Source organism: Crotalus tigris, unplaced genomic scaffold, assembly GCF_016545835.1.
Source record: "Crotalus tigris isolate CLP2741 ecotype Arizona unplaced genomic scaffold, ASM1654583v1 scf7180000017975.10810073628:1450386, whole genome shotgun sequence".
In the NCBI taxonomy this organism is placed as follows: domain Eukaryota; kingdom Metazoa; phylum Chordata; class Lepidosauria; order Squamata; family Viperidae; genus Crotalus; species Crotalus tigris.
Genome location: NW_024096754.1, coordinates 1129307 through 1144401, shown reverse-complemented (window position 1 = coordinate 1144401; position 15095 = coordinate 1129307). Strand labels below are relative to the sequence as shown.

General features: G+C 49.7%; 1 protein-coding gene across 3 annotated transcripts; it reads left to right on the top strand.

Moving 5' to 3' along the window:
• Positions 1-14363, top strand: ASB13 (ankyrin repeat and SOCS box containing 13). Of its 3 annotated transcripts, none has more exons than XM_039345763.1 (6): positions 1-58; positions 6772-6959; positions 8288-8438; positions 10501-10635; positions 11504-11692; positions 13365-14363. In XM_039345763.1, exons 1-6 carry the CDS (start codon positions 16-18, stop codon positions 13493-13495), a joined length of 837 nt encoding a protein of 278 aa, XP_039201697.1. In that variant the 5' UTR covers positions 1-15; the 3' UTR covers positions 13496-14363. The 3 variants fall into 3 exon arrangements, 2 of the variants coding, with proteins under 2 accessions (XP_039201697.1, XP_039201696.1); XM_039345762.1 differs by having other exon boundaries at positions 10501-10650; XR_005556976.1 differs by lacking the exons at positions 1-58; positions 8288-8438; positions 10501-10635; positions 11504-11692; positions 13365-14363 and adding an exon at positions 1182-6175 and having other exon boundaries at positions 6772-6826.
• Positions 14364-15095: the final 732 nt, after the last annotated feature.

Below are 15095 nucleotides of genomic sequence, written 5' to 3'. Positions count from 1 at the left end.
CGCGTTTACGGGGTCATGGAGCCGGTGACCGCCGGTGGCTCTTTGCTGGGCGAGATCGGTGAGTATGGGAGGGGGCCTCGCCTTGCAAGCAGAGGACGTGGGGAGGGGGCGCCTCCGGTCCCGGGACTCAGCCTTTTCATGCTGCTAGACCTGAGTGGGGCTCTGGATCTTCGGAAAGCCCAGCGCAACGATGCACTTGCTCTATTACTGTGCAAATTTGAAGGGGGAAGGGGAGAAAAGCGTACAGACGCCTCCTCCGCTCTTGACCCGGCATTAAGCTGCGTTTCCACAACCGGCTAGTCCTGGTTACTAACTAACCCTTTTAGAGGGGGGGGGTCCTCAGGGGGATTGCGATCCATAGATCGCCAGCTGCGCTGGGTTTCTCCTTTCCCCCCCTCCCGCCCGCAAAACCACACCTCCTCTCCCCACAAACTAACGCTCCCGCTCCCGAGTTTAGCGTGTTGTGTGAACGCCTGGGGTGACGCGTGTCGGCCGGGGCCGCGCCGTGGTTTATCCCCTCCTGTCCTGGAAAGGGCTTCGCGGGTCACGGGTTGCGGTTCTTGGAAAGCTGAGCCAGGAATGCGGCTTGGAAGCCAGGGAAGTCCCCGGCCGGCTTGGCAGGATCCGCGCCCGGGAATCTGCACACTCGGCTTCGCTTTCCCAGGTCGATCCGCGTTGCCAAGAAAAAGGAAGACGGCTGTCGCTTCCTCGGAGTCAACGGGAGGGACCCTGGCCCCTTTTGGGGAGGGGTCTGAATCACGCGGGGGTGGGAAGAGGGAAACGGAGGGTCTTTGACAAGGTAAGAGACCCCCCTGGAAATCTTCCCCAAAGCTCCCGGCAATGAGCGGGAGACTAAGTCAGGGGCAGGCAAGCTGGGCTCTCTTATGACTCGTGGACTTCAACTCCCAGAATTCCTCAGCCAGCATGAGGGAAACTATGGCCCCTCCATGACTCGTGGACTTCAACTCCCAGATTTCCTAGCTGGCTGGGGCAGGGTTAGGCAACCTTGGCTCTTTTATGACGCGTGGACTACAACTCCCAGACTTCCTGAGCCAGCCTGGCTCAGCTTGGAAACCTCTCCCTTTCCCCTCAGCATGGCTGGCTCAGGAATTCTGGGAGTTGAAGTCCACCAGTCATAAAAGAGCTTTAAATCACTCAACCGTTGCCACGCCCCTCTTCCTCCGGCTAGCACTCCGCACTCGCGGCTTAGGCTTAGCCCGGGAGAGACGTGGTGAAGATGGGCTCTGGTTTCTAGCAGAACGACAAAACTCTGGATTTCCCCAGGTTGTACCCTTCCCTTCTCTTCCCTTCTCTGCCTCAGCGCTGCTTTCTCAAACCGCCGAGGGTCAGAGCCTGTTTTGCAGGCCTCGGCTAAGCCTCTCGAGCTATTTATAGCTCCCAGGCAGAGGCAGAAGCGCAGCGGTCGCCATTTTGAGCGCCGCTTTGATTGCTCCTGAGGGGAGTGGGGGAACCTTCCCTTCCTTCCAGCGAGGGCCGTTTAGACTCAACTAGAGTCAGTTTTAGCCAGAATTGAGTCTGCAGTCTTCTTAGTCAGCAAATAGAAGCAGCTGCCGCATTCATTAACTCGGATGTAACGACGGAGCAGGAGGCCGCTTGCTGGCGGCCGCCATTTTGAGAGCCCAACAAACGCCCTCAGGCCATTCCAGAAGGCCAGAGTTCAGGAGCGGTTTTTGGAAGGTGCTGCTTCTCCCATCGTTGGCACCTCGCCGCACACCAAGGCTGTTACAATTACAGGCAAAACCAACAGCCTCCTTCCAAAGACTTCAGTTGGTGGCTGAGTGCCTGCTTTAACTGCCGCCATTTTCAGCGCCTCTTCCTACCACCGATTTCGCTGCTTATAACTGCTGACTACCCTCATTAAGTTGGTCTTGTGGCCACTACCAGGCTTGTAATTGTGCTGGCTACCCCACTAAGGTGGTCTTGCTGCCACCACTTCTAGCCATCACTTGGCTCCTGGGACCACCTCTCTATTGGAAACCCGTTGAGATTGCCATTTCTGTGATATCTCTTGACTTTTTTGCAATGGCAGGTAAAGCCACAGCAGCTCAGGGTGTCTCCAGCAGTCCCTCCAGGCTGGGGAACGCCAGATCAGCCAAGCAGGAGGCTGCTGGGAAACTCAGAGCCAGAGCTATCGCTGGCAGAAAATCTCCCAAAGCTGCTGGGAAAGAAGCAAACGGGAGGCAACAGGCATTGGGAAAACAATTCTCCAATGCTGCAGGGCAACAGAACGAGGCAAAGGTTGATGAGATGACTTCGGTTCCCATGGAAGTGTCGGTTTTTGACCCTCAACAAACTGCTTCAACCTCTGCTGCTCCAGGTGCCTGCTCTCCAGAAGGGGAAACAGGTCAGTCCATTTCTCCCATGGCAGAACAGGTGGAGATGGTTGACCCTCAACAAGCTCCTTCGACCTCTGCTGCTCCAAGTGCCTGCTCTGCAGAAGGGGAAAGGTCCATTTCTCCCAGGGCAGAACAGGTGGAGATGGTTGACCCTCAACAAACTCCTTCGACCTCTGCTGCTCCAAGTGCCTGCTCTGCAGAAGGGGAAGCAGGTCAGTCCATTTCTCCCATGGCAGAACAGGTGGAGATGGTTCCCCCTTCCAGTGAGGGGCTTGGCCTTCCGATCCCTGCTCCTCCAAGTAAAGCTGGACCTCTGGGCCCAGAGGCCACATTCACTCCTACAGCGGCAGGGCTTCGCCCTCCAGAGGCTCAAGAGATAGCACTATCAGAACAAATGCAGCTTCTGATTTCTCAGGCTGTTGCCCAAGCTGTAGCTTCGACCCTACACCAGAGAGCTCGACCTGAGTCGATAGCATCAGGAGTCCCATCTCACAGCAATGCATCGTACCTCTCCCAGGTGGAAGCAGCCACATACCAGGGGCCAGTATCCCCCTTCAGTTCCTCCAGAAGGTCGTTCACGGGGGATGACGAACAGAGAGAGCTGGGGCTGTCAGACGATGAGGACTTACCTCCTGATCCCCCTGCTTTCACAGGCCTGTTTAATCCGGCCCTCCTTAAATCCTTGCTTCACAAGGCCAGGAGCACTGCTCAACTTGGTCCTGAAGTTGTCCCTGAGGCTGAACCTTCCACCAGTCAGGGACCTACCAGTGTGATCTGTTCACAGCCAACGTTTACCCAACAGGACATTCCCTGTCCTCCCCTTTTCCTCAATGAAGTCCAAAGACAATGGGGAACGCCAAGTAATTTTCCACATCCGGCAGGGACTGATAAACAGTTCTTTAATGTGGCTCCAGCACTGTCAGAGGTGCTAGAAGTCCCCAGGGTAGATGAGCCCTTAGCAACAACAATTGATCCCAACATCACTGTGTCTGGAGATATAGCGGAGGTTCTGAAGTCAGAGGATAAGAGAGCGGAGCATAATTTCCGCAAGACCCACCAAGCCTCAGCATGGGCGGTAAAGGCAGCTACAGCAACTTCCTTTTTCGCCAGAGTTTCAGTCCTCTGGCTTCGCCAATTACAGGCTAAGGTACCACCAGAAGAGGTACGGATGCACCAAGATTTAAATAAATTAGTGGCTGCATCAGAATACATGGCTGACTCATCCTCGCACGCGGCCAGATTTTCCTCCCAAGCATTAGCATCTAATGTTACCTCTCGCAGACTTCTGTGGCTCAGACAGTGGAAAGCGGATGTTAAGTCCAAGTGGCGGTTGGCCTCATCCCCTTACAGGGGAGGCCAGTTATTTGGAGAGGCACTAAACCCTTATCTGACTGAGAGGAAGGATAAGCGTAAAGTCATGTCCCCTCTTCTTAAGAGACCGAACAAGAAAGCTACCCCTTATCCCCGCAAGAGGTTCTATCCTCATCCTCACAGCTCAACCAACACAGGGTCGGAATTCACCCATTACTCCCCTCCTCATCCTCCCAGACCAGACCCTCAATTCGACAGATCTGGTTACAGAGGCAGACCCAGACAGCAATTTCAGTCTAAACGGCCCTTTCGAGGCAGAGGCCGTCCTTTCAGAAGATCCTAGTGACACCAGAGGTGCCTCTCCCATAGGGAGCAGATTGGCTCTCTTTACATGCAAATGGGAGAACACCACTACAGATCTCTGGATCCTCCACACCATCAGATTCGGCCTGACTCTAGAATTCAACTCCACCCCCCCGAGGCATTTCGTCTCTTGCCCATCATCCAAAAATCCGGTCAAAATAAGCCTCATGAAAGAGGCCGTTCGACATCTCCTGGAGATCCACACCATAGAACCGGTACCGGTAGGGCAGAAGGGACGGGTTTTTTTATTCCACTCTGTTCATCATTCCGAAGGCCTCGGGAGGGTGGAGGGCAATTCTAGATTTAAAGAAATTAAATATCCATGTGTCACAGAAAAAGTTCAAGATGCAAATGCTCCAATCCCTATTAGCAGACATCAGAAGGGGGGACCTGACGTTCATCGACCTGACGGAGGCCTACCTATACGTTCCCATCCTTCCCGGCCACCATTTTCAGTACAGAGCTCTACCATTTGGCTTGTCATCGGCCCCCAGAGCGTTCACGAAGGTCCTGGCGGCGCTCGCCGTGCATCTCAGGACCGTTCCGTGTCCAGTGTTGTTTGCACGACATCCTCATTCGATCCTCAGTCCAATTGGCTCAGTCAGAACTGGCATTGTCCATCAAGAGCTTTCAGGACCACAGGCTTTCAGTAAATGTTCAGGAAAGCCAGCTAGTTCCCTCCACCCGCCTCCTTCATCTGGGCACGGTGGTAGATACAAGGAAGTGCGAGGTTTACCTGCCTCAGGAACATTGGGGTAGTATCCAATCTCTCCTCGTTGGAGGATACCCCAAGATGGAATCTCCTTCAGATAGGGGGTTCTACATTGGCTCCAGCTAACCGGCGGGCATTTGAAAGACTCCCAACAAAAGAGCTACTCATCAGAGGTGATTACCACGATTCAGGCTTCAAGAAGGCCTGCAACTAATAGGATCTATGATTCCGCATGGAAGAATTTATGTAACTGGTGTGGGAGACAACAATTAGATCCAGCTACAATTCCTATTCCAAGAATTTTGGATTATTTACTGGAGGGACTTAAGAGGGGGTTTAGCACCCAACAGAATCCGCAGAAAAGTTGCTGCCTTGTGCACAGTGCTCAAATATGGCAACTCAGAGCCCTTGGCTTAACACCCCATGATACATTCCTCTGTCAGGGGAGCAATCAACAGCAAACCGCCTGTGGTTCACAGATATCCCCCTTGGGACCGCTCCAAGGTCTTACAGGCTCTCACTTCCCCTCCATTTGAGCCCGTCAGAAAGTCCACGTCCGATTCTGGACACTCAAGGCTGCCTTAGTTACATCGGCTCAGAACATCTCAGAATTGGCAGCACTCTCCATTAGAGATGACTTATGTATTTTTCTACGCTTAATGACTTACGTATGTTTCTATGCTTACACCCCTCCTTTATCCTCAAAATCAACTCATCGTCTCACAGGGCGCAGGAGCTTGTGCTGCCAGATTATTGCCCTGAGTCGTCCCATGATTTGGAATGTAAATGGCACACCTTGGGCGTTCGCAGAGCCTTGCGTTGGTATATTAAGCAAACTGCCCCTTTTCGCAACTCTGAAGCCCTCTTCGTTCTAGGACAACTCACTGCACACTCCACTCGCAGTGTGGCAACTTCGGCGGCGGCGGCAACATAAGTGTCCATCAAAGAGATCTTGCGAGGCAGCGATGTGGTCGTCACCTTCCCCATTTGTGAAGCTTTATAAGTTATGTTAGCCTCAGCAGACGCTTCATTTGGCAGGAGACTCTTCCAAAGGATAGTAACAGAGAGTGGGACACAGGCCCAGACTTCTTCCCGCCCGTGGGAACAATGAGGCTTTGGTATGTCCCATCTGTGGATCCTCCATTCGTCATGCTGGAGAAGGGAGGTTGTCTTACCTGAACACTTTCTCAGCATGATGATGGAGAATCCACTCCCCCCCCCCCCCAAGGGTTCATCCGGTCCTGTGTCGGGGGAATTTGAGCCACCACCAGCTTGGGAAATCATCAACTGCTGTGCCTTCGTGGTGACTGGGGATTCCTAGCCGGAGGAAGAGAGGCGTGGCAAAAGGTTGATTGACATAGTCTCTAGGGCAGAAAGGCAAGATCAACCCATCCGTGGATTCTCCATCGTCATGCTGAGAAAAGGCGTTCAGGTAAGGCGACGCCCCTTCTGATGATGGTGGCAAATGTTGGGGTGTGTCCACATAGAGCAGTCAGCCCTGGTGAGGTTCCCTAGTTGGGTCATGAAATGTCTGCAAGAAAACCACTGAGTTCAGAGAGTACCAAGGCCCCCACAGTCCTCCTTCCCCTTCTCTCACAAGCCCCACTCCCTCCCAGCACTGATGATGTTACTTAGTTGGGTCATGAAACATCTGCAAGAAAACCACCCAGCTCAGAGAGCATCAAGGACCCCACAATCCTCCTCCTCCCCCTCCCTCTCCCCACGACTAACACAGCATCCGTGTGGTCACATGATCCCCTTTTACTAACTGGCATTCCACAACTAAAGTCGGGGAAGCCACATTTGCTTAACGACTGCCTGATTTGTTTAGCGACCCCAGTGATTCCCTTAACAGCATGGCAAGAAAGGTCCTCGCTTAACAACCTCTATGATTAACAATGGAAATTCTGGTCCCGGTTGTCATAAATCGAGGACTACCTGTCCTGGTTTGGTTGGGCCGAGTTTTTTCCCCTCCCATCCTGGACAGGGACTGTTTTAATCCCCCATCCGCCCTCTGTCTTCCTGTAGCGTTTTGGGCCGAGAGGACCCCGGTTCACGAAGCCGCCCGAAGCGGGGAGATCCATCAGCTCCAAGAACTGATCCGGAACGGCGCCTGCGTCAACCTAGTCACCTACGACTCGATCACGCCCCTGCACGAAGCCAGCCTGCGTGGCCAGACGCGATGTGTGGAGATCCTCCTGGCCGCAGGAGCCCAGGTGTGTGTGGGGGGGTGCTGGGTTGCAGAAGGCTGCAGACTAAAACATCTTGGGAAAGAATGCCAGCAAAGGTTTATTTTGCACCAGCTTCCCCCAGGATTCGGGGTGCAGGTTTCAGATTTGTTCCCCCCTATCCCCCGACGGCCAGTTAGATGTGGATCCTCCTATGACAGAAGCCTAATCTCATTGCCTTCCTTTGCATGGTGTACTTTATTCTTCTGTGATTTTATTTCTGTTTTGGTTTACACTCTTTTCATTTCTTCCTCTTTGTGATTTTAAGCTGCCTAGAGTAGTCCCACAGTGAGAGAGGCCACAAATAAATTGATGATGACGATGATAATAAATCTGCCTATTCCAGGTCCTTGCTAAGGACTCAATAGGTAGACAAAAATGCTACACCCAATCTGAACGTCTGGCTGTGTGAATAATAATAATAATTCTGATCTGATCTGTTCCACTCTATACCTTCTATTCTATTCTTTTCCATATATTCTATTCTATTCCTTATTTTCTTTTCTGTTCTATATTTCTATTCTGTTCTATTCTTTCCATATATTCTTTCTATTCCCTATTTTCTATTCTGTTCTGTTTTCTATTCTATTCTTTCCATATATTCTATTCCCTATTTTCTTTTCAATTCTGTTCTGTTTTCTATTCTATTCTTTCCATATATTCTATTCCCTATTTTCTTTTCAATTCTGTTCTGTTTTCTATTCTGTTTTCTATTCTACTCTATTCATCTTTTTTTAAAAAAAAAAACAAACGGCTGAATTCCATAGGTAGGTTAACCAACACAAGTACCAGGTTGAGGGTTTGATCCCTTTGACTATGGTTGGTACAGTAGTTAGAATGCAGTAACTACTATTCAAGGTATCACAGTTCATTTAGTGTCCATTCAAAGTTACACCGGCATTGAAAAAAGTGACTTACAACCATTTTTCACACTTACGACTGTTGCAGCCTCCCCTTGGTCATTTGATCAAAATTCAGACGCTTGGCAATTGACTCATATTTATGACTGTTGCAGTGTCCCAGGTCATGTGATCCCTTTTTACGACCTTCTGACAAGCAAAGTCAATGGGGGGAAGCTGGATTCATTTAACAACTGTGTTACTAACTTAACTGCGGTGATTCACTTAACGGTGACAAGAAAGGTGGTAATACGGGGCAACTGTCTCACTTAGCAATGGAAATTTTAGGCTCAATTGTGGTCGTAAGCCGAGGACTTGTCTGTACCAAGTGTGAATCCTGTTCAAAAATGGCCGAATCCTAGGTAGGTTAACCCAAGAGAGGCACCAGGCTGAGGGTTCGATCCCTTTCTGCCACAGGTGGATGCCCGGAACATCGATGGGAGCACCCCGCTCTGCGACGCCTGCGCCTCGGGGAGCATTGACTGTGTGAAAGTCCTCCTGTCCCACGGGGCCAAGGTCAACCCGCCCTTGTACATAGCGTCGCCTCTCCACGAAGCCTGCTTAAACGGTAAGGTGGCTTCTGCAGGGTTGATGGAAATCCTGGGGCCAGCCCTGGGAGACTGGAGGGGGGTTTCTGCTCGCCCAAAATCCATGAGAAATGCTGTCGAGCATTCCGGATTCCATTTTGCATTGCGCTGCCCTGCCTGTAGCCCACATTTTCCTTCCTGCGCCTCCAGGTCTGGCTCAGTGAAATGCAGGAGTTAGGGATTGGCGATTTATTTATGGTGCAAGACCGAGTTACAAAAATCTAAAATACAGCACACCATTAATATACACTTACGTGGTTATGTCTAGATCTCTGTCTGTCTCTCTGTCTCCCTTTCAATCTTGTCTATTCATCCCTCGCTCTGTCCACTCCATCCATCCATCCTGTCTATCTGTTTTTCTCTATTTACGTACCTGTCCATACATACATACATACATACGTATATCTGTGTATTCATCCATTGTCTGTCTGTCATCTATTGATCTCCCTAGTCTGCCTGTTTGTCTATCAATCCATCCATCTATCTATGTATCCATCCATCCATTATCTATCATTTATCTACATATCTGTCTATCTTTATCATCTATCCATTGCCCATATCTGCCTGCCTGCCTGCCTGTTTGTCCATCTGTCTGTCTGTCTCTCTCTCTCTCTCTCTCTCTCTCTCTCTTATCAACTCTAAACAGTTATCCTCCCTTAATGACTACAATTGGGCCCGGAATTTTGATCGTAAGCCATTGCAGTGGTTAAGCGGGTCACGCCACATGACCTGACTTGATTTTTAGGACTGTTTCTAGGATAGTTGTAAAGTGACTTACCATAGTCACTAAGTGGATCATGTTCTTGTGAACCACAGGGTTGGTTGTTAAGCGAATCCATTCTCCTGAATGCTGGAAACCCCGCAAAAACTGTTGGAAACAGGCAAGAAACATTGCAGTTATGTGACCACAGGGCACTGCAACTGATTGTAAATGGCTGTCGTGTGTGTGTGTGTGTGTGTGTGTGTGTGTGTATAGAGATGTAACTTTGAAGATCGGCCTTAAGTAATTTTTTTTCAGGTGCTCGTAATTTCAAACCATCATTAAGTGAGGACTACATTAACAATCCATTGAAACCTTTTCTATAAGCTAAGGCAGTGATGGCCAACCTTTTAGAGACCAAGTGCCCAAACCACAACCCAAACTCCACTTATTTATTGCAAAGTGCCAGGTCTGCATCAGCATTGTGGTTCCCTCGGGGAGGGTGGGGTGTGTGGCGCACTGGGTGGGCATGGCTAAGGTAGTCACAGCAAGTAGGCGTGGCCACCTCAATATTCTGACTTCTCTACTCGAGCTTGCTAGTGGCCATTTTATCTGCTTTGTGCTGGGGGGGCTGCTGATCTGGGCGGCGGCAGCCTAATGGACCTGTGGGAGCTGCTAGTGGCCGCAATGCGCGTGCCCACAGTGACGGCTCTGAGTGCCGCTTCTGGCACGTGTGCCGTAGGTTCGCCACCACTGATCTAAGCCTAAAAAAAAAAAAATTAGAAGAGCTACTTCAAAACACCTGGGTATCGGACCTATGCTAAGAATACGGGTGTTCCTCAAATTATGACAGATTGTTTAGCGACTGCTCAAAGTCAACGGCACTGAAGAAAATGACTTAGCGACTATTTTTCACACTTACCACTGGTTTCCCCGTTGACTCAGAAGGCCTCAAAAGAGGATCACATGACTCCAGAATTTCGCAACCGTCGTAAATATGAACTGGTTGCCAAGCATCCGAATTTTGATTGTGTGACTGTGGGGAGGCTGCTGTAGTCGTAAGTGTGAAAAAGATCGTCATAAATCCCTTTTTTTCGGCGCCGTGGTAGCTTCGAACCTCGCTCAATGAACTGTCGTAAGTCAAGGACAACCTGTAATCCCATTGAGACTTTTAGGCAGTTAAACCACACCAGCCCCAGGAAATAGTCCTTAACGTGAACCGGATGGGACGGACTTCTGGGAAGTTGGTGTGAAAACAGCTTTATCCGTCTCTCTTTGGAATGAGCGGGGGATCCACGCCAGCGTTCAATGAATGTTCTTTCTTGATCTGATTCTTTTCTAAGGCAGCGCGGAGTGTGTCCGTCTTCTGATTGAGGTCGGCGCGAACCTGGAGGCCCATGACTGCCATTTTGGAACACCACTGCACGTGGCGTGTGCACGAGAACACCTGGATTGCGTGAAGTTATTGCTGAACGCAGGTGCAGTGCTGCGGGGTAGAAATAATAATAATAATAATAATAATAATAATAATAATAATAATAATAGGTCATCTAGTCCAACCCCCTGCTCAGGCAGGAAAGCCTATACCATTTCAGACAAATGGCTGTCCAATCTCTTCTTAAAAACTTCCAGTGTTGGAGCATTCACCACTTCTGGAGGCAGGTTGTTCCACTGGTTAATTGTTCTAACTGTCAGGAAGTTTCTCCTTAGTTCCAAGTTGCTTCTCTCCTTGATGAGTTTCCATCTGTTGCTTCTTGTTCTGCCCTTCTGGTGCTTTGGAGAATAGCTTGACTGCCTCTTCTTCGGGATAGCCCCTGAGATACTGGAAGACAGCTATCATGTCCTCTTCGTATACCCAATTCCAGCCATCATTCCTTGTATGTTTTAGCCTCCAGAAGTGCTGAATTCATTCCAGGCAACCCAACCTGATTCAGGAACCTCCAACCTGGTCTTCCAAGGTTTATTCTGCCTTACAGGATATGGATTGTTTATGAAGATTGAATGTACTTAAGATATGCATAAGCTCAAAATATATTGATAAATGTAATAATGATTTTATTGAGTTGATATAATTAGAAATGCACTAGTTTGCACTAGCTGTAAAATTTGTCCTTCAACAGTGCAGTCAGTAAGCGAGCCATCCTGTCCCCGACACACTTAACAGCTGTGCCAAAAAGGTTGTAAAATGGGACACAAGTCACTTAAGCAACTGTTTTGTTTACCAACAGAAATTTTGTCTTCCATTATGGCCGTAATTTGAGGACTACGTAATTTGTGTGGCCGCTAAAAGTCTCCACTGAATGGATGATAATGTCTGACTTTCTCAATTTCTATCCCGGCCTGCAGGAGCCAACGTGAACGCAGCGAAACTGCACGAGACGGCCCTTCACCACGCCGCCAAAGTTAGAAATGCTGACTTGGTGGAGATGCTGATCGAATTTGGAGGAAACGTTTACGCCCGGGACAACCGAGGGAAAAAACCCTCCGACTACACTCAGAGCAACAGCTCGGCAAAGTGTTTTGCCTATTACGAAAGTGAGTCATTTTTGCCAGGAAAACGTCTTGTCTTTCTCCTACCTGTCTCATACAGGTGCAGAAGAGCGGAGGTTCGTTCTGCGAGCTTCTCCAAATGTTTCGTGACAAGGCTAGGTCACATTCTTCAGTGGAGTTTTGGTGCTGTCGATGTTCTGTTGATAAGTGCTCCAGGTGTGTGTGTGTGTGATAAGGGCTCCAGGTGTGTGTGTGTGTGTGCGGTGAGGGTCTTGTGATGGGTCAGGTGTGAGTCAACAGTGATGTGATTCCTCGCCAGCCCATGGATCTGGCAACTGAGTCTGAGGACTCGGAGGAGGAGGGGGGGCCTGGAGTGACATCAGAGTCCGAGGAAGGCTCTGAGGAGCTGCAAGACTTACAGCCGGACAAGGAGCCTGGCCCTTCTATTCGCACTCAGGCTGAGACACAGCTGTGCTGGGAGCCTGAGTTGGACAGTGATGAAGAACAGCTGGGACAAATCCAGGATGCACGAATGCGCAGACAAGAGAAGCGAGTAGGACAGAGGAATGCAGTGGCGTCTCCAAAGGCAAAGGAGAAGGCATTAGGAAAGCCACGCCTTGGCTGCATAATCAAAGGGAAGGTGTGAGAGGTGCTGGTGGCTGAAGGTAGCCGTTCGTGTTGAGGACCGAGTTTCTGTGAACTGTGTTTTATTTGCCTTGGACACTGACTCAGGTGTGCGAATAATAAAAGGGGATTGATGTTTTTCTTGCAGGCTCCTGCCTGCTTGATTGGAAGAGGGGCTTCTCCTTGTGAGCATAACAAGGACACGTGGGCTGGGATAGAACAAGTGAGAGGCTGGTGATGGGTCTTGTGATGAGGAGGTTACATCAGGTCAGGATCCTTGGGAGTGGTTGGCTGTGCGGTTGATTTGGATTCTGAGGGGTTCGTAGACTGGTTGTAGGTTGATGTGTCTTTGCATGGAATATAGAGAATGGAACAGTATAGAGAATAGAATACAATTACAGAACAGAGAATAGAATAGAGAATAGAATAGAATGACGGAATGGAATAGAATCAACAAGAGTTGAAAGGAACCTTGGAGGTCTTCAACCTCCTTTACAGAAGGTTAGGGGTGGACGGCTGAATTTCAGGGGGGGGGGATGTTTCATAGGGCAGGGTCTACCAGGAAAAGCATGCTGCATAGCTCCTACCAGATGACAATATTTAGAGCAGTGGTTCTTAACCTTTTTAATGCTCTGACCCCCAAACCGGTCATAAGTCGAGGACTACTCAACCGGTCGTAAGTCAAGGACTACTCAACTGGTGCAGCCCCGTTTGCAGAATGGGACTTTTGGCGGGCTCAGCAGGGCAGAGACAGCCTGGACAATTCCTATTGGCTTTTGAAAGCCAATAGAATTAGACTCTATTCAAGAGAGTCTATTCTATTGGCTTTCAAAAGCCAATAGAATAAAAGGGAGTAGCAGAGCTAAGGAAAAGGGGAAAAAATGGCGGGCTGCGTTGTTTGGCGACCCCCCGTGAAAATGGGGTCCCGACCCACAGGTTGAGAACCACTGATTTAGAGCAAAGGACAGGCTGGGGAATTCTGGGAGTTTGAAGTCCACCAGCTTTAAAGCAGCCAAGGTCGGAGACCCCTTCGCTTTAGAAGATGGTGTGTATTTGCCATTGAATGTCCTTTTTCTTTCCCCCAACCCTCCAGGAACTCCCCTGCGGCTGTCTCAGCTTTGTCGTCTCAGCCTCCGTCAAGCTCTCGGCCGAACAGCGCTGGAAAAGATCCCCCACCTCCACATCCCTACGAAATTAGTTGAATTCCTCTCCTACAGCCAGTGAGCTGCCCGCGGCCCCCGTCTAAGGACCCCCCCAATCATCACCCTGCAAAGTTCGGCTTGCGCTCTTCCGAAGCCACCCTCATTTTCAACAACGTGCGACTTTTTCCTCGAACGACTTTAAATAGAAATTTTAAAACGTGGCTGGAAGCATATTACCTGGTGGTCTCCTTGCTGGCTTTTTCCTTTGAGTGTGTTGGTAAAAGGCTTGAGCACCCACTGGTGTGTGTGGTTGATCACCTCTACATTGGAGAGATGGAGCGATAACTTACCGAAGCCTGATGGGCTCGCCCTGTTTTGCGTCTTGGTCTAGATGTACTCCTTGGCTTATGACCGCCACTGAGCACAAAACCTCTCTCGCTAAGCGAGACCGTTAAGTGGATCTCGCCCCATTTTACGCCCGCCTTTGCCACCGTTGTTAAATGAATCGCTGCGATGTTTAAGTTAGTGGTACCGTTGTTAAGGGGATCTAGCTTCCCCATTGATTTTCCTGGTCAGAAGGTTGCAAAAGGGGATCACATGACCCCCGGGGATCCTGCGACCGTCATAAAGATGAATCGGTTGACAAGTATGTGAATTTTGATCCTGTGACTATGGAGAGGCTACAAAGGTCGCAAGGTGTGAAAAACGGCATTTTTCAGTGGCGTTTGTAACTTTGAAGAGTTATTAGTCAAGAATTACTTGTGTTAACACACAGGAGTTGTAATCCACCCATTTCAAAATATTCGCAAAATGGTTTTATTTGTAAAATGTATGCATTGGTGAAGTTTAATTATTTGCGAAATGTATGTATGGGTAATATTTGTAAAATGGTCTCATAGATTTTGCAAATGAATCTTTCAATTTTGCCAATAAATAAATTTCACAAAGATCTACAGGCATCTTCCCAATGAATAAATCAATGTTGCCAATAAATAAAATGCATTGTACAAAGAAATAAATATTACCAATAAATACATACTCTACAGACAGATCAAAGTCCACCAGCACCCATTACAGGCCAGGCCGTGTGTGAACCCCCTGAGAAAAGGCAGAAGCCTAAGAAAGCCAAAGGCAAATTTTTGGGTGCCTGGTTGGGATGCTCAGGGTCACCCGTGATGTATTTCAGGGTTTGGCGTCAGGAAGTAACCTTCCAGCCAACTGTGATGCCATGAATTCCAGCACCAAGCTGCAACACCCCTTTGTAAAGAAAGGGTCGTGGGGACGGAACCCTCGCAGCGAAGCTTGCAAAGGACGGGAAAACATCTGCAAGCATCAGCATCAGAGCCATCCACCTGAAGGCCAGGCCGTAGAACTACGATTCCCGGCAGCCCTTGCGAGCAGCGCTTGGGCTGTCCCCGGATTCCCGACTGCCTGGCCTTCTGGGTTGTGTAGTCCGTGTTTACGGACTCATGGAGCCGGTGGCTCTTTGCTGGGAGAGATCGGTAAGTGGGTGGCTTGCGAGGCAGGGAGGTCCCCGGTCGACTTGGCAGGATCCGCGCCCGGGACTCTGCACACTCGGCTTCGCTTTCCCAGGTCGATCCGCGTTGCCAAGAAAAAGGAAGACGGCTGTCGCTTCCTCGGAGTCAACGGGAGGGACCCTGGCCCCTTTTGGGGAGGGGTCT

What these genes read in the sequence shown, in the direction of transcription:
- ASB13 (XM_039345762.1), top strand. Translation starts at nt 16, where the DNA reads ATGGAGCCGGTGACCGCCGGTGGCTCTTTGCTGGGCGAGATCG. An exon ending in CCACGAAGCCTGCTTAAACG is followed by an intron (nt 8,439 to 10,500) that starts GTAAGGTGGCTT and finishes TTCTTTTCTAAG; the next exon opens with GCAGCGCGGAGTGTGTCCGT. An exon ending in CGCAGGTGCAGTGCTGCGGG is followed by an intron (nt 10,651 to 11,503) that starts GTAGAAATAATA and finishes CCCGGCCTGCAG; the next exon opens with GAGCCAACGTGAACGCAGCG.